General features: G+C 44.5%; 1 protein-coding gene across 2 annotated transcripts in view; it reads right to left on the reverse strand.

Annotated features, from left to right (window-relative positions):
* The window catches only part of PARP12 (poly(ADP-ribose) polymerase family member 12), a 44,343-nt gene that overhangs the window by 2,045 nt on the left and 24,059 nt on the right, over positions 1-18,239 (reverse strand). The window contains exons 6-10 of one of the 2 annotated variants that reach the window (XM_052638912.1): positions 14,864-15,059; positions 13,265-13,406; positions 8,746-8,842; positions 2,681-2,753; positions 772-902 (exon numbers count right to left, since the gene is read on the reverse strand). In XM_052638912.1, the coding sequence (XP_052494872.1) occupies positions 772-902; positions 2,681-2,753; positions 8,746-8,842; positions 13,265-13,406; positions 14,864-15,059 (639 nt within the window). Of the gene's footprint in view, positions 1-771; positions 903-2,680; positions 2,757-8,745; positions 8,843-13,264; positions 13,407-14,863; positions 15,060-18,239 lie in introns of both variants that reach the window. The other variant, XM_052638911.1, reaches the window with a different exon arrangement.

Raw genomic sequence — 18,239 nt, forward strand, 5'->3', positions numbered from 1 at the left:
AAAACATGTCTTATTAGAAGTGCCTTAAGACCAGGAGCCATGAGACTCCAGTCACGGGCCAGGAGCCTGGAAAGCTGAGAGCAGGACCTGGGTGAGAGCAGAGGGAAGCCCTCCCTCCTGGGCTCTAGGCCTCCACAGCTCCTTGAACTCCCAAAGCAGATGGATGAGCCCTTAGAAGGCAGGCTGCTTCTTCCCAGTATCCTGCTCCCGCCTGGAGCCTAGCCAAGGGAGCTGGAAGATGCTGGACAGAGGGGGCATCCTCCTCCCTCTCCTCTAAGTTCCCTGATCTCATCACCAGGCCGGAGTTCAGATGACCCTGCTCCAGCTTCTTGTGGGAAAAGGGGAGCAGGACCACGGGCACCTGCTGTGGATTTCCTTCCCACATGGACATGTCAGTCCTTAGGCACAAAAAGGAGGCCCCTGCCCTCTAGCTGCCGGGACAATAGCTTTACATTCCCCAGGGTGAGGGGTGGCTTCTATGGACCCTCCCCTGTTGATCTCCAGGGAGGCAGTGTCTACTGCAGGAGCTGGCTTTGTCCCTGGGGAAGCCACAGCACCCGCCCCCCACTCCGCTCCGTCTCTGGAGGGACATGCTGGCACTGAGTTGTACAGATGAGGGGGGCACAGAAGAGGGATGCAGCTCCTGATCCCTGTGGCCTGGGGCAAGCAGCAGCTGCTGTAGCGGATTGTTGCTGCAGCACCGGCATGTCTGGGAAGCAGCTGTCTGAGAGAACAAGGGACCAGCCCACCAAGAGCGAGCCCTGGACACACCACTGATAGACTTCCCAGAGGGCGGGGTTCTGGACCCGTTCAATCTTCTGAATGGAGTAGAGAGGCATCGTACAGGTGAAGAGGTTCCAGACCTTCTGAAACTCTTCTGAGGAAGAAGGGACGGTGATCCTCTGTAACAGACAAACATTTTTACTCTTATCGTCAAAGTGTAGAATACAGCTCTCTTCCCAAGGCTGCTCATGAAACGCCAGAACCACAAGCAAACACAGACATCTTTCTGTGTCTCAGAGTAAAGGGGAGCATTTTCCTCGCTTCCCTTAACTCCAAGGGGCAGTCTCTCCAGGCTCAGATGTGTGCAATTTGTGGTCACTTCCCTCCTTTCCCTGGCAAAGCCAGCCAGCCTGAAGGACAGGCAGGCATTGCTATGTCAGTACCACCCCGGGAGTTCAAGCACAGTCCCTGCTCTTTTCCCAACCCCACTCAGGGCCAACTACACAGGGTCTACGAGACCCAGAGCTGGTGCCAGTGAATGTAGAACACACACGTCTGGCAGAGAAGGGGCAAATCCTGCCATGGGCAGCGATGCGGCATGAGGCCACGCACGACGCGTGCTGAAGGAAAGGCCAGGCTGGCGGACAGCACACAGCAGCTCAGGAGCTCAGTGAGACCAGAGGCATCCCTCCCTCCCAGAGGCGCCTGCCCCTCCCCTAGCATCTGGCTCTAGGAAACCACTCTTGATGAGCCCACAGAGGCCCCCGATTGTCACACAGAGGGACAACGCACAAATCCCTGCTCCTGCTGTCCGGACCCCAACCAGCTCACCTCTTTCCAGGTCCACGAGGCTGGGCTCAGTGACCCTGTTCCAGGATCACTGGGGATTCTCTCTGCATCATCCTTTCCTCCACCCAAGTGCAGCCTTATAATAACCATCTCATCCCCCACAGACCCTGAATTATCAGGGCTGTGTGTGAACATCCATGGCTCTCTGCAATCTACAATCTGACTCTGGTTTCCCTGCTCCTGTCTCTCTGGAGGCCACCATGCCCTCTCCCTCAAGCCTGCCCTCCCAGCCCAGAGCCCGACAAGGACTCCCGCACCTGTCACAGATCAGCCCCCTGACCAGGGCACTCCACAGCAGGGCCTGACTTCCCTCTCCTGCGCCCCCACATCTATGCATGCCCTCCACCCGAGACACTTCATGTCCTGTCTTGGGTTCCTTCCCCATCCAGTTCGCATCCACCAGCATGTTCCTCCCCAACCTCTCCCGTGTAAGCGCCAGCCGTCACCAGGTATGGACCCAGTGAGGCCTTCCTGGATCCCTGAAATACAGCCGCCTGGTCCCTGGTGGCCAAGTACTGCATCTGCAGTCCCCCAGCCCTCCAATGTCCTACCGGGGCTGCTGGTGTCCAGGTATGCTTTGTGCGTCTCCCAGGCAGGGGCTGTTAAGTTGGAAAAGCCAGTCTGCTCAGTGCTTGCCGGGTCAGAGGCCAGAAGCTCCATGTACACCTGGCGTCACCAGACCCCGGCCTGAGCTCTCTACCCAACTCAGCACAGCGCCCACTGTAAGCTGCTAAACAGAGTGTTCATTCTCTCGTCTTCCAGTAAGTTCCTAGTATCTGCCTCCCAACTGCAACTCTTCTTTTAGATGGCTCTCATCACACTGAACCTTCTCCTGGCTTCTTTCCCTTTTCTTCTTAGTAAAACTTTTATCAGCTAAGCAGCTTATTTACACCCTTCCTAGAAAATTTCCAGTTCATCTTCCTCCCTCCACCATACATCCTTCTCCCCTCAGGCCACAGCCACCTACCTGAGTAAAAAGCCCCAAGATCTGAAAGACACCAAACTTAGGACTCACCTCTCAGCAGCAGAGGACACAGCATGGTCTGTTCACACTTACCTGTGTCTAAGAACACCCTCCTCCCAGCCTAGGGTAGTGCCAGTCTCATACCTTAAAGCCAGTGTCCGGCAGGGCCGAGCGATCCCAATGGTCAGGAATGTTCTTTAGGCCTTGAGAATTGATGCTGCTACAAAATGTAAAGAAAAACACTTAGTCTGTTCTTAGACTTAAGTAGGCCTCTCAGAGGTGCCTCCAGCAGCCTAGGCCATCAGTCTTGAGTCTCAGCATATCATCTATAAAGTCAGGGAGGAGGCAAGGAAACACATAAGCATGCTCTCCACCACGGGACAGCACTTCCATCTTGGCCTGTGTGGTCAAAACCAATCGGGCAAAAAGGATCTGTTTCTCACCTGCCCCCTAACTCTGCCACATAAGGGAGAGAGCATTATGACTAAGGCTGCACACATAAACCCTCCCCATAATTTTATAAAATTCAAAGAGCCTTGAAACCTTCATTAAAAACAGCCTCAAGGCTTCCCTGGTGGTGCAGTTAAGAGTCTGCCTTGCAATGCAGGGAACATTGGTTCGACTGCCAGTCCAAGAAGATTCCAAATGCCATGGAACAATGAAGCCTGTGTCCCACAACTAATGAGCCCATACCCCTCAACTACTGAAGCATTTGGGTCCTAGAGCCTGCACTCCACAAGAGAAACCCACGCACAGAGGAGCCCCAGCTTGCTACAAAGAGACAAAGCCCACACAGCAAAGAAGACCCAGCAGAGCCAAAATTAACTAAATATTTTTTTTAAAAAACAGCCTCAGTGAAACTAACACAACACTATAAATCAACTATACTCGAATAAAAAACAAATTGTTTAAAAAAACTCAGCTTCAATGGTGTATAGCTGGCAGAACTATATATGTTTACATAAACATATGTAATATTTAAAAACATTTTTTAAAAATATAAAATTGACGTCAAAATTCACTTGGCAGTAGAAATTTGACTTGAACTGCTAAGAGGCTACTTGTGGTCTCTCTCCTCCCTTCTTAAAGTGACTATGCAAAAATATTAACATGTTTCATTGCATGGGTCACATAATACAAGCAGCACATGCTCTTTTTAAAAATGAAATAAAAACTGAGTTCTAAAAAACATGTGGACCAAAGGGTTTAGAAATAAGGACTGTGAAACTAACTCCAAATCATTCCTAGTCAGTTTCAGAAGGCTCTGTTCTTCCCACAATAGATCTACCTTCTGTTTCTGCTGGCACGAGATATGTACCTTCTTCCTAAGCCTCAAAGAACTCCCACAAATAACTTTCCTAGGAAAATGGCACAGTTTAAAAATAACTTAAAAAGGTCCCACAAGCAAGAATCAGCCAGAAACAGACCCATGTAGATGTAAGATGCTAAAATTAGCAGGCAGGTTATAAAACAACTGCCTGCTAATTTCTTTCTATGTTTAAAGAAATTTAAGACCAACTTTAAAAACATATGCAAGGAACAGAAAACTATAAATAGGCCTGGAGGATTTGGAAAAAAAAAAACTGTAGAAATGAAAAAAAAAATCTTTGAAGTTCAATGGATAGGCTTATTAGCAGATCAGACAATCTAAAGAGAGGTGAGCTGAAAGGTAAGAGCAGTGAAATTATCCAGAATGTGGGGCAGAGCAGTAAGAAGATGAGCAAGGAGAGGAAGAAGCTAAGATGTGGAGAACACAGTGAGAAGGCCTGAATCTGGTCACAGCCAAACTGAAGCTTCAAAAAGACAATATCAAGAACAGAGTGAAGGCAACTTTCAAAGAGAACTAATGACACACAACAACCTAGAGATTTAGGAAGCACAAAGAATCTTCAACAGGACAAATAAAAATGCTTATCTAGACACACCAGAGTGAGAGTGCATGATACAAAGACAAATGGAAAATCTTAAAAGCAGCCAGAAGGGGAGGAAAAAAAGTGATTCTGGCAAAAAGCTTCAGTTAGACCAACAGCTGACTTCTCAGAAACAGCAACGGAAACCAAAGGACAGTGGAGTGATATCTTCAATGTTCCAAGAGAAAAAGAAACAAGTAAAACATCTATACTTGCATAGATCCAATGTGGAAATCATATTCTGTGACGCCACTAACTGTGTAAATAAAGCATTTCTTTCTAAAACCCACCCACACTAGAGTCCCAGTGGCCATGGAGGACCAAGCAGACTCACTTGCTGGAGTCATGACCACCAGCTTCCATCACACAGGCTAGAGGGAAGCACCATGCACTTTCCTGCATCAACACGTGCAAGAGAGTAAGAGGATCCCAATCCCTCATGTTTTAGTCTGAATCTCACCAAAATGACCACTCTTATTTCTGACATATGGTGTCTGCCATGGTCCCCTGAAAACAAAGTAGAGTGAGGACAAAAGAGACCCAGTTTTAGAAAAGAGACAGGTTTTTCTAAACTGTACCAAGGGTAGGCTCTGGATAGGGAAGGAAAGAAAAAAAGACGTCCAGGACTTCCCTGGTGGTCCAGTGGTTAAGAATCACCTTCCAATGCAGGAGACATGGGTTAGATCCCTGGTCAGGGAACTAAGTTCCCATATGCTTTGGGGCAACTAAACCCACGTGCCACAACTACTAGGCCTGTACACCATAATCAAAGATTCCACATGCTGCAACTAAGACCTGACAGTCAAGTAAAACAAATATTTTAGAAAAATGATATCCAGAAGTAGGATCACTCATAATTAACCAAAACTAAATCCAGAAGCAATCCAAAGAGAAGATACAGATACATTTAACTAAATGATAAATATTTCTGCATGGTAAAATACTTCATAGACAAAGCTAAAAGGCAAACAACAAGCAAAGAAAAAATACTGCAACTTACATGACAAACTAAGGGCTGATCTCCCCAACAGAAAGAAGACTCAGTGTTTAAGAAACATACCAAAATGTTGGCTGAAGAATGAACAAAAAGACAAATAGTCCCCAGAAAAAGAAATGCAAATGGCCCTTACATGTTAGGAAAGAATATTAAACCTCACTCATAAGAGAAAGCGAATTAAATACACTGAAATACCCTTTCCCACCTTTACTGAAGAGCTTGATGACTTCTTCTGTTTTCAAGGCTGAAGGAAACAGGCACCTCACACATTCTGGGGTGAGTGTACATGGTTAAACCCACAAACAGGAACTTGCATTTACCATCTAGGACTCCAACCTGATGGCTCACCTCCACAACTAACAAATAGCACATACAGCAGACATTCTTTGTGGTATCATACTCATACTAGCAGATCACAAAAAGGCAAGCATTTCTCAAAAGGGGACAGATTAAAGCATGGCAAATACACATGATGGAGACTCATGAAGACAGAAACAGAATTCAGAAGACTTCAATTAACTGAAAAAGAGTAATTTCTTTCTCTCCCAAATTTGTATAATACTCTAAGTGAAGCTTTCCTGGTGGTTCAGATGGTGAAGAATCTGCCTGCAATGCAGGAGACTGGGTTTGATCCCTGAGTCAGCCCTAGAGAAGGAAATGCGCAATCCACTCTGGTATTTTTGGCTGGAGAATTTCATGGACAGAGGAGCCTGGAGGGCTACAGTCCACGGGGTTGCAAAGAGTTGGACAAGACTGAGCAACCAATACACATACTGAAGTGATCACCACAGTTAAGTCTAGTAATGAAGTATTAAGTGAAAAACAAAAGGTACAGAATAGTATAGATAGAACGCTACCGTTTATTCAACAAAAGAAGACACTTTTACATACACTCATTTGCTCATTTTTGCAAAAAGAAACACAGTAAAGATAAACCAAAAATTGATGAAAATGGTTGCCCACCAAGGAAACAGTACAGAGATATAGAGAGAAGAATTCTAACTACTGAGTAGATCTTTTCACAGTTTTGACTTCTAAATCATGTTTTACACATAGCCAAAAATAAATTTTATTAAGAAAGGGAGGAAAGAAGGCACAGCTGGCTTCGAGGAAACAGGGAGGGGCAACCCCAGGAGGTTACTGTTAGACTCACAGGCACTCTATGTGCTTGGATTCATAATACCTTTTCCCTCTAGCTTCTTTAAATGACCCTGCCATGCTCCACAAGTACAACCACTGAAGTCCATATGTGACATCTTAAAATAAGAAACGGAACCACTCTCGGTCCTCTGTGAAACAGAAATGAGCCAGATTTCTCCAGCTAACGGAAGAGGCAGTCCACTTGACAGCAGCGCTGGCTACAGTCCTGGCCTGGGCTGTCACACATCAAACTAAATGGGCACTGTGGTACCTCTCGCCATCCAAGCCACCACCCCCCAGTAACTGGCAATGGGGGTTGGATAGAACTGACCCCTCCCCCAGCTCCAATCCCAGCCCACACGCCTCATACCTAAAACTACCAATTCAGAGTTGTCTAATCAGTGCAGAACTCACAAATTTGTCCCCGTCAGCAGCAGGAGGGCCCTGCTCCTAAATGCTCTTAAGGCCAGGCACAGCCCTACTGGCTTCTGGTAGTCTGATATGTAAGGGAGCTCACTCTGTGGATGAATTTGGCCCACTTGTGCCTGCAGCATCTGCTTTTGGTATTTTTAATATTCCATGATATTCAAGTATTAAAATAATGGAGTTTTGGAGGCGTATTCCATTATTTCAACATTTACAAAAATTCAAGTCTGTAATTTAATTATTCACTTGGAAAGACAACCTGATAAGCTAGCTTCAAGTCACACTGGCCTGCAGATCACAATAAGCAGCCTTGTAGTCAGCTATCCCAACACTGCTACCCATAAGGATAATTCTTTCTCTGGTCCAATGCCTTTGCAACTAGTGGAATATGTATGCCAGTAATCAAACTGCTCTAGATGACTCTGAAGTGGAATTGCCATTCATACATAACACAACTGGAGGACAAAGAGGAACTTTAAATGCTTTGTCAGAAACAAAAACCACAGTTTGCTACCAGTGGGCGAAAAAACCAGCCCTGAAAAACGGTACTGATGAACCTATTTGCAGGAGAGGAACAGAGACACAGAAGTAGAAAACAGACTTGTAGACACAAGGATGGAAAGACAGGGTGGGACGAAATGAGAGAGTAGCACTGACATGTATACACTACCATGCGTAAAACAGGTCACTAGTGAGAATCCGCTGTGGAGCACAGGGAGCTCAGCTCTGGGCGTTGTAATGACCTAGAGGGGTGGAATGGGCGTGGAGGGAGGCTCAAGAGAGAAGGGGTGTATGTATACATACAGCTGATTCAAGTTGTTGTACAGCAGAAACCAAGACAATGTTATAAAGCAATTATATTCCAGTTAAAAAATAGAAACAAACATACAAACAGAAAAACCCAGAGCTGTTCAAACAGATATCTTCCAAGTCATAAAGCAAAAGATATAATCACTTGAAAATAGAACCAGAAAATTATCAGAGTTAGATTATTATTATTTCTTCACATTCTCTAAGTTAAGTCTAAACTAAGTAAGAACTTTCTGGTTTCTGGAAAAATCTGCACAAGAATACCTTCATGTCACAGTAACACCAATGGCAATCTTAAAGGTAAAACATCTAATTAAGTGATTTGGAAAATATCTTTTCCTTTCTGTGTGTTTTGCTTATCATTTAATGCTTTGTTAATTGTATCTGTGTCATCATTAAAACAACTATACATCAAGCATTTACCTTTTTGTAACTGTTAAATATTATATCTTTATAATACTTTTTTACTTGAAGTATGGTAAATATACAGATTTTTGCAATTCATGAAGCCTCAACCTTCTTACAGATCACTCATATAAACAGCAGCACTTTGGTATTAAGTGAAAAGTAAAGTAGCTCAGTCATGTCCGACTCTTTGCGACCCCATGAACTATACAGTCCATGCAATTCTCCAGGCCAGAATACTGAAGTGGGGAGCCTTTCCCTGGGATCGAACCTAGGTCTCCCGCACTGCAGGCAGATTCTTTACAAGCTGAGCCACAAGGTAAGCCCGGTATTAAGTGAAGGAAAGTACAAATATACTCAGAGGGCAAGGCGTAGGAAATAGAGACAGAGTGCCAGGGCATAAGACTGCAAGCCAGCTAACCCTCTTGATGCTATAGCCAGTCTGAGTAGGTTTAGTATCTGCAGTTGGGCACATATCAGCTGATACATATTACATGACAAATTCCCCAAATGCCACCTACCAGGTTTGCTTCATCTTCACGTCTTGGGGAGACACATATTTGGGTCTTCGGCAAACCTTTCTAACTGTGCCATAGATCATGTTTTTCTGAATGAAGGCTGGTGAAAAAAAAACACAAATATACATACAGGACGGCAATGCTTTATAAACACAAATTAAACAGGTTGTAAAGCTAATTCAAATGTTAAAGCCCACAATCAGTCTGTTAAAAATAAGGCAGTTTTACACATTTCAAATATTCATAATAGGTATCTGTAGGAGACTGGATTTAATGAATAGATGAATGATTAGTAATTGACATATCAATTATACATGAGTGCTTTTAAATTGTTCCTTCCAATCTCGTTTAAACTATTATTTTGCTCAGCAATTTTTCCCAGCTTGGATATATCAGCCCAGCCTGAGACCAAATTACCACATCTTGAGCCAGTGGGATTTAGAGTTAATATAATAATTTTACAAGTAAAGTTTTACTTACTTTGACTAAACTTACTCAACAGCAATATTTCTCAACCTTTTAAAACCTGTATCGTCTTTAATAAATGAAATTCTTACTCTATGCCAACCCCCAAGATTCTTATATTCATCCTGAGGGCAGAGAGGGGAACCTGTCTTTCAGGCTGAAAAGTCATGAAACCTATAGATTACACGTCCCAACCACCAGGAAATCTCTGTCAAGTCTTACTTTCTGCACATAAACAATTTATTTGACTTGAAAAACTAATTCACCCTACTGCATTGAAGCATATACCCTGTAATCACCTAGGCGTATGTCCCTCATGCCAGAGTCCAGGTAGTCAAGAATGGGCACTCCCGGGCAGTCCCCAACATTCTGATCGGGAGATCATACCCCAGACATGGCTACCACAACCTCTTCAGTTACCCATCACTCCGCCTCTCACCAATACTCTGCTAATTAGCTTACTTAAACAGGTTTTTCACTGGTCTGTTGACTAGCATTGCAATGACTCTTAAATAACCTTTTATCAGTTCAGTTCAGTCGCGTCCAACTCTTTGCGACCCCATGAATCACAGCACACCAGGCCTCCCTGTCCATCACCAACTCCCAAAGTCCACCCAAATCCATGACCATCAAGTCGATGATGCCATCCGACCATCTGATCCTCTGTCATCCTTCTCCTCCTGCCTTCAATCTTTCCCAGCATCAGGGTCGTTTCCAATGAGTCACCTCTTCACATCAGGTAGCCAAAGTGTTAGACTAGCTTCAACATCAGTCCTGCCAATGAACACCCAGGACTGATCTCCTTTAGGATGGACTGGTTGGATCTCGTTACAGTCCAAGGGACTCTCAAGAGTCTTCTCCAACACCACAGCTCAAGAGCATCAATTCTTCAGCGCTTGGCTTTCTTTACAGTACAACTCTCACATCCACACAGTTCAGTTCAGTCGCTCAGTCATGTCTGACTCTTTGCGACCCCATGAATAGCAGCACGCCAGGCCTCCCTGTTCATCACCAACTCCCAGAGTTCACTCAAACTCAAGTCCATCGAGTCAGTGATGCCATCCAGCCATCTCATCCTCTGTTGTCCCCTTCTCCTCCTGCCCCCAATCCCTCCCAGCATCAGAGTCTTTTCTAATGAGTCAACTCTTCACATGAGGTGGCCAAAGTACTGGAGTTTCAGCTTTAGCATCATTCCTTCCAAAGAAATCCCAGGACTGCTCTCCTTCAGAATGGATTGGTTGGATCTCCTTGCAGTCCAAGGGACTCTCAAGAGTCTTCTCCAACACCACACTTCAAAAGCATCAATTCTTCAGCGCTCAGCCTTCTTCTCAGTCCAACTCTCACATCCATACATGACCACTGGAAAAACCATAGCCTTGACTAAACGGACCTTAGTCGGCAAAGTAATGTCTGTGCTTTTGAATATGCTCTCTAGGTTGGTCATAACTTTCCTTCCAAGGAGTAAGCGTCTTTTAATTTCATGGCTGCAATCACCATCTGCAGTGATTTTGGAGCCCCCAAAAATAAAGTCTGACACTCTTTCCACTGTTTCCCCATCTATTTCCCATGAAGTGATGGGACCGGATGCCATGATCTTCGTTTTCTGAATGTTGAGCTTTAAGCCAACTTTTTCACTCTCCTCTTTCAATTTCATCAAGAGGCTTTTGAGTTCCTCTTCACTTTCTGCCATAAGGGTGGTGTCATCTGCATATCTGAGGTTATTGCTATTTCTCCCGGCAGTGTTGATTCCAGCTTGTGCTTCTTCCAGCCCAGCGTTTCTCATGATGTACTCTGCACAGAAGTTAAATAAGCAGGGTGACAATAGGCAGCCTTGATGTACTCCTTTTCCTATTTGGAACCAGTCTGTTGTTCCATGTCCAGTTCTAACTGTTGCTTCCTGACCTGCATACAGGTTTCTCAAGAGGCAGGTCAGGTGGTCTGGGGTTCCCATCTCTTTCAGAATTTTCCACAGTTTATTGTGAGCCACACAGTCAAAGGTTTTTATGGGTTAAATTAAAAGGTATTCAAGATACGTGAATGGGCTAAGTATTTGTGAGACCTGTTCCCTACGTCCCTCGAACAGAGTAAAGCATGAGGCCGTCTCCCTGATTTACCATTAAAGAGGATACACTAGGCGAAGTCCTACACAAGCCCTGACCATGGGGACTCTGCCAACCGATACCAGCTAACAGACACCCGGATTCTGCCTCTGGAGTCTTGGCATTTGCCTTTAGTGACTGTTCTATGACAGGAGTCCCTGAAAGGACAGAGTCAAGTCTTCCCTGATGCTACAGAACTAGTCATTTGACCTGCTGTGTGTGTCTGTGAAACGAACTTGCTTCCTAATAAATATTTAGTAAATAAATCTGAGTGACAGACTGCCGTCCGAGACTTGCTTTTACTCTGCCGAGTAGTGACGTTATGGAGGGAGAAGTTAAGTCACCTGAAACTTCTGTGGCTACTGTCATCTACCAACACACAGACCAAAGAGTTTTGCCCACCACATGAGCTTGGGGCAGTCTGCAAGAAATATGCTTTTCTTGAGTTTGCAGTAAACTCAGCGTGTATTCTTCCCCACCCTCATCTTGACTATTCTGTCCCCTGGGGCAGCTGCCTGTGTTGAGAGGCTGCATCTGACATTTCTGATTTGCTTTGATAGTGTTCAGATACTTTAAAGAAATATTTCAAACTGTGATCAGCAGCAGTCAGATGGGTGCTAGTTGTATAGACTTGATCTTCAGGCCAGTCCCAACTTATTATTCCATAGATTTCTCACGATCCCTTTGAGTGCACTTGTGTTTTATCAGACTGTGGATTGTAAAACCACCTCACACATGATTGATGTTTCCCAGCAGATACTGAAAACTGTAAGCAGTTCTCACTGTAGAGTAGAAGAAACTTTAAGGCTCTTTGCACAGGCACATCAAGGGGGCAGCGATTCTACCTTAACTAAAATTACAAGTACTACAAAACCACAAGCAAAACTAACTGGATAAAAGTAGGCAGATAAGAGTGGACTTAGGATAATTCACCAAAGACAGTTTGCTGCCCTCCAAACAGATGGTCCACAAAAGTAAACAATAAACAGTGCTTAAAGTGCTGTTTAAAAGTGCTTAAAAGGAGGTCCACTTAATTTCCTTAAAAAAAAGAAGGCTGAAAACTCATAAGGATTCAGAGATTAAAATGTAAACTTAAAGGCAAAACTGAATTGGTCATGGATGAACTGATAAATCCATGTGAAAATGGCTTGAAAGAAGCCACAAGAAACCGAAACTAAAGGAAAAAAAAAACACCACACCTCACAAATAAGTCACTGGAAGACCTGACCAAAGGGTGTTTGGTCTGCTTCTGTCTGTCAAGGCAAGCAGAACAAGCCATTAAGGCCTGGACTCAGGCTACCACAAGCAGAGCACCTGATAATCCACTTCACAGCAATTTTCAGCTGATGTGTGTGTCTACATGTGTTTCCAGCCAGCCACCAGTGCTGAGGCACCTACAGAAAAGCTGACGTGGACTCTGCAGCTGGGAGCAGGAGGAAGAGCGGCACAGCAGAGCCACTGTGACGTGTGCTAGTGACTAAAGTTAATCCGCGGACACAGGAACTTGCCCGTGCCCACAGGACCCTGCTCCAGTGCTGCCTACATCGCCACTGCCACAGGCTGATGCTACCTGTCCCTCCACACGGGGTTCCCGTCGCCTGCCACCTACCCCAGGCAGCTCCCCCTGCATCCTGCTGGCTGGCTCATTTGTTGACAGGTCTATTCTCCCTTCTAGATCCACAGCACTTCAGAACAGGGACCACTGCATCCTTCTCTTTCCTGGCCCTCAATGCGTGTGCAGAGTTTCTCCACGGTTAAGACGGAAAAGGCAGAGCCAGCAGATGATCAGGCCCTACTGGGTGAGTGCGGTGGATCAAGAAATACCTTCTCCCAACCTCACCCTGGCCATGCCGCACAGCTTGTGGGATCTCAGTTTCCTGACCAGGGACTGAATACAGGCCAAGCAGTGAAAGCCCAGACTCCTAATCACTAGGCCACCAGGGAACCCCAGGAAGTACCTTTGAAGTCTAACTCATATGTGTGCTTTCCTGCCTGGAACCTCAGGGTGGCTGCTTGGGGGTTAGACCCCGGGGCACAGTACGCCAGGTAGGCCTTCTCCAAATCACTGCTGGTGACGCTGGTCACAGGGTGATCCATGCCCTGTGAAGGGAAAGCCAGATAGATATATGGTGAAGGCAAGAAGACAGACACTGGGGGCCATCCACACACCCTGCAGACAAGCCCACAGTGGATGTCCGTGTCCTGGGGGAGGCAGACGAGAGGAGCTGGGGGTGGGGCTGTGGTAGGAGAGAGAGGCACAGAACAGGAGCCAATAGGACTGCCTGCTGTAAGCTGCTCAGGAAAATGGAAGACAGCCCACGTGGGCCCAACTAACCTAGATAACCGTGACGGGAGCAATGGAAGAGAGGGTGTTCAATTACTTGTAATGGATAACACAACCCTTCAAGTGCAAGTGAACTCACAAACGCTATTTCACTGAGGGCCTGAGCACCTCTTCTGTCCATTGTTTCGGCCTCATCCCTCCCACTCCTGACCAAACCCAGGGCCACAGTAGAGAGGCTCCCTGTACAAATCCAGGGAAGATGGAAGAAATCCCAGGATGCTCGGGGGGAGGCAGGTGGGGCAGAAGACGGATGGAGCAGTGATGCAGGAAGGCTGGCACTGGAAGAAGAGGGAAGGAGGAGGGCACAAGTCATCTGCTGAGAGTGCCCACGTCCACCTGGCCAGCGGGTACAGAGTGGCAATACCTCTGTATTTCAACTGGCCAATGTCCTTCTCCTGAGGGCCTGCTATGCGCAAACACTGTCCTCAGCCAGGGGGCATGTCAGTGGCCAAAGCCCCCACGAAGCTCACATTACAGAGTTTCCAGAGAAAAAAACATTTCAAATGCAGTCAAGAGCGTGAAACTAAAGCTTTAATATAGCCTCTCACAACCCAGAAAAATACAAATGTCTATTAGACCACATAGCCCAACTGTCATTTGGGAGAAGCTGTCACTATAGAAATGGTGACCTCCCTACACATGTATCTCTACAGATAACCGGGGCGGGGTTGGGGAGCTCCCTCTAATCTCAATTCATGTATGAACATCTCTGAATAGTTGACAGCAGCAGTTACTTGACCCAGATACCAAATCAATAGCTGAAACAAGTTAATTTCATATACTTGTCCACGTTTTGTAAAGTGACTACTATAGATAAAGCAAAAAGCCAGCTCTGAAAAGCCTTAAGCTTTATTCCACAGCTACACAAACACTCCTGCACACCCAGGCACTCGCTCTGGAGCTACCTGTTCAACAGTAAGAGAGACATTTTTCTACCCCTATTTAACAAACTATGATATCACTACAATCAAAATTACTCAGTCCTCATGAACTAACAGATAGCTAACTGTTCCAAGATGTGACCTCATACAAATGAACTCTAAATTATCCAGTTCTGCCATAATTCCCCCAAAGCAAGCGAGTCATAAGGGGACCTGGGGATCTTTGACTCTGTCAAGGGCTCCCTGGAGCAGTTTTTGTGCCCATGTTTTGAAAGACTGCTCCATCATGGACCCACAGGAAGAAACACTCATACTCTTTCCGTGACACTTACTTGTCGTCCATATTCCTGCCAAGAGCCAAACTCATCAGTCCAGTACCAAACCCAGTTGGTGGTGAGGATGAAGTGTGGAGGTTTGGTGACCGAGGAGGCTGTGGAGAGACGGCGAGCCTGGGTGGCACCAAACTTCATGGTGTCAAAGTTCAGAAAACCAATGAGAAAGCTACTGGATGTCTCAGTGCACGTGACCCTGCAAAAGAACACAAGAAGTAAACTGAAAGTCCAGCCACATGAACGTGGGCCCTTCAGCTTCTCTCGTGGTCTCTGAGTCACTTGGCTGAAATATGTGAACATACATGGGACCTGCACATTTAAAACAATGCATCAGGGTGGGAGGGGACTTGCTTTAAGATCCATTTTGCTGTGTGAAAATAATAAAATCACAATACTATGGAAAAGAGCCCCTGGAGGAGACAATGGCACAATACTGGAGTGACAACCCACTCCAGTATTATTGCCTGGGAAATGCCATGGACAGAAGAGGCTGGCAGGCTACAGTCCATGGGGTTGCAAAGAGTCAGATACAACTGAGCAACTAAGTGCACAAACACACACACACTATGGAGAACCTGTTATCATGACATTCCTTTCATTACACAAAAATGCTAGGTAAAACAACTTTTTAAAAAATGCATTGCTGAGCTGACAAGAAACAAAAATCCTTAGAAGCCAAAAATAGTTAATATACACTGAATGCATGTGGGCTGGGCCAGTCCCCCTACTAAGTACTTTATACATTTTAAGGGATTAAGTCGTCACTGTACCAAAGCTGCGACTTATCCCCATTTTCACAGATGTGAAAATAGAAGCCCAGGGAGGTTCATAAACCTGTTCGAAGTTAAACTGCTAACAGACAGCAAAGATGGGGTTCAAGTTAAACAGTTTGGCAGAACAGCCTGCACTCTGAGCCACCACGATCTACTCGCTTTCCAAATGCTGTACTGTCCCAAGAGCAAAGGGAAGGTCTGGAACTAGTGAGGTGAATGAAAACTAAAGCCAGTGGCTGTCCAAAGGCAATGTCAGTGAGTAATGACAACTGCCCTATTTTTAGTGGCAATGAGGAAACAGGAAACAAATGTAGGATCTGAATATGGTCAAGGGTTAAATCTCCAAAGAGATATTTCAGCATAAAATCATGATTCTAAAAGACTACACATCCTTAGTGAAGGGAGCTGGGAAAGGAATCCGCTTTGCAAAGGAAGTCAGCAAGGAAATTTGCCTATGTCAGAGTTGGCTTTGGAAGGAAAGGAAGAAAACTTCCACTGAGAACTCATAAACTGCTCACACCTCAAGGAAGTTAAGTTGATTCACACTTCTTTTGTGAGAATTAAATTTAGAGATCCACAGTGGCAGTTCCCACAGAAGCAAACACAAATCCTCTCTGGAAGGAATTCACCTTCAATTCAGGCCTCAAAAGAATTTCTATAATGCTGAAGAGGGTATAAAGAGAAGAGAACTCTCCTACACTGTTGGTGGGAATTTAAATTGGTATAGCCACTATGGAGAACAGTATGGAGATTCCTCATAAAACTAAAAATAGAGCTACTATATGATCCTGCAATCCCACTCCTGGGCATGTATCTGGAGAAAAACATGATCCGAAAGGATACATGAACCCCAATATTCATTGCTTCACTGTTTATAATAGCCAACACATGGAAGCAACCTAAGTGTCCATCGACAGGAATGGATAAAGATATGGTGCATATATATATAGACAGATATGAATATTACTCAGCCATTAAAAAGAAATAATGCCATTTGCAATATGGCATTATTCTGGGTAGATGGACCCAGGGTGTCATTCTGAGTGAAGTCAGTCAGACAGAAGGAGAAACATTGTATGACATCCCTTATATGTGGTATCTAAAAAGAAATGACACAAATGAACTTAAAGAACAGAAAAAGGCTCACAGACTTAGAAATCAAATTTATGGTTGCTGGAAGAAAGGGACAGTTAGGGACTTTGGGAAGGTCATGGACATTGCTGTGTTTAAAATGGATAACCAACAAGGACCTACTGCATACACATGGAACTCTACTCAATGTTATGTGCTAGTCTGGATGGGAGGTGCCTTTGGAGGAGAATGGATACATGTATGTATGTGTGTACAAATATACACACACACACACACACACACACAGCTGAGTCCCTTTGCTGTTCACCTGAAACTACAACATTGTTAGTCAGCTATACCTCAATACATAATAAAAGATTTAAACTTTTAAAAATTTCTACAGATAAAGTTTCAGCAAACATGAGCTTGTAATCAAATAAACCAGAAACGAGACACCAGAAGCAAAATCCAGCAAAAACAGTCCGCTAAAGACAATAAATATTAAGAGTTGTTGGATATAAATATACAATATGAATAAAGTGTTTTTTAAAGTTAATATTGAGTATCAAAAGTATGAGTAGAGATTAAGAAACTATAAGAATTAAGCAGATAAAATTTGAAGGAAAAAACAGAATCTTTAAAAGTAAAAAATTATAATTTTAAAATCACAGTAGACAGGACACAATTCATCTCAGACAAGGCTGAACTGATGAACTAGGTAACCAAGTGAAGAAATTTCCCTGCATATAGCACAAAGGATGACGTGAGAGAGAAGTCAAAAGACATAAAAAAGAGAGTAAGAAGATCTTAATATATGTCTAATTAGAAGTCCAGAGAAGCAATATTTTTGAGGAACTTTCAGAACTGATTAAACGTAAAACCTCCCACTCAAAAAGAATGAATTATAAATAGACTAAATAAAAATAAATCCACATATAGACAGATCTTAGTGAAACTGTAGCACCAGAGTCTGACTGTATGTTTATCAGAGAGAAAAAAAACAGATTACCTACTGTAATGTGTTGAACTGTATCCTCACTCGTGGCAGCTGAAATGTGACCTCACTAGGAAATAAGGTCTTCTCAGATATAATTAAGATGAGGTCATACTCAAGTAGGGTAAGCCCTAATCCCATGACTTGGTGTCCTCATAAAAAGAGAAATTTGGACACAAAAACACATAGGAGAAAGCCATGAGACAAAAAAGAAAGAGATTAGAGTAACGCAGCTATAAACCAAGGAATGCCACGGAATATGAAGGATTGCCAACAACCACCAGGAGCTAGGAAGAGGCAAGAAAGATCTTCCCCTAGCGTCTACAGACAGAGCACATAGCCTTGCTGACACCTTGACTTTGGAATTCTAGCCTCCAGAAACATAAGAATAAATTCTTGCTCCTAAGACACCAAGTTTGCGGTCATCTGTTATGGCAGCACCCCAGCCTCAGGCCAAACAATGTATTTATACTGATAACTAACTTCTAAATAAGCAATGGAAGCCAGAAAACAATGGAATAATCTTTGAAGAATTGAG

Source organism: Budorcas taxicolor, chromosome 4, assembly GCF_023091745.1.
Source record: "Budorcas taxicolor isolate Tak-1 chromosome 4, Takin1.1, whole genome shotgun sequence".
In the NCBI taxonomy this organism is placed as follows: Eukaryota; Metazoa; Chordata; class Mammalia; order Artiodactyla; family Bovidae; genus Budorcas; species Budorcas taxicolor.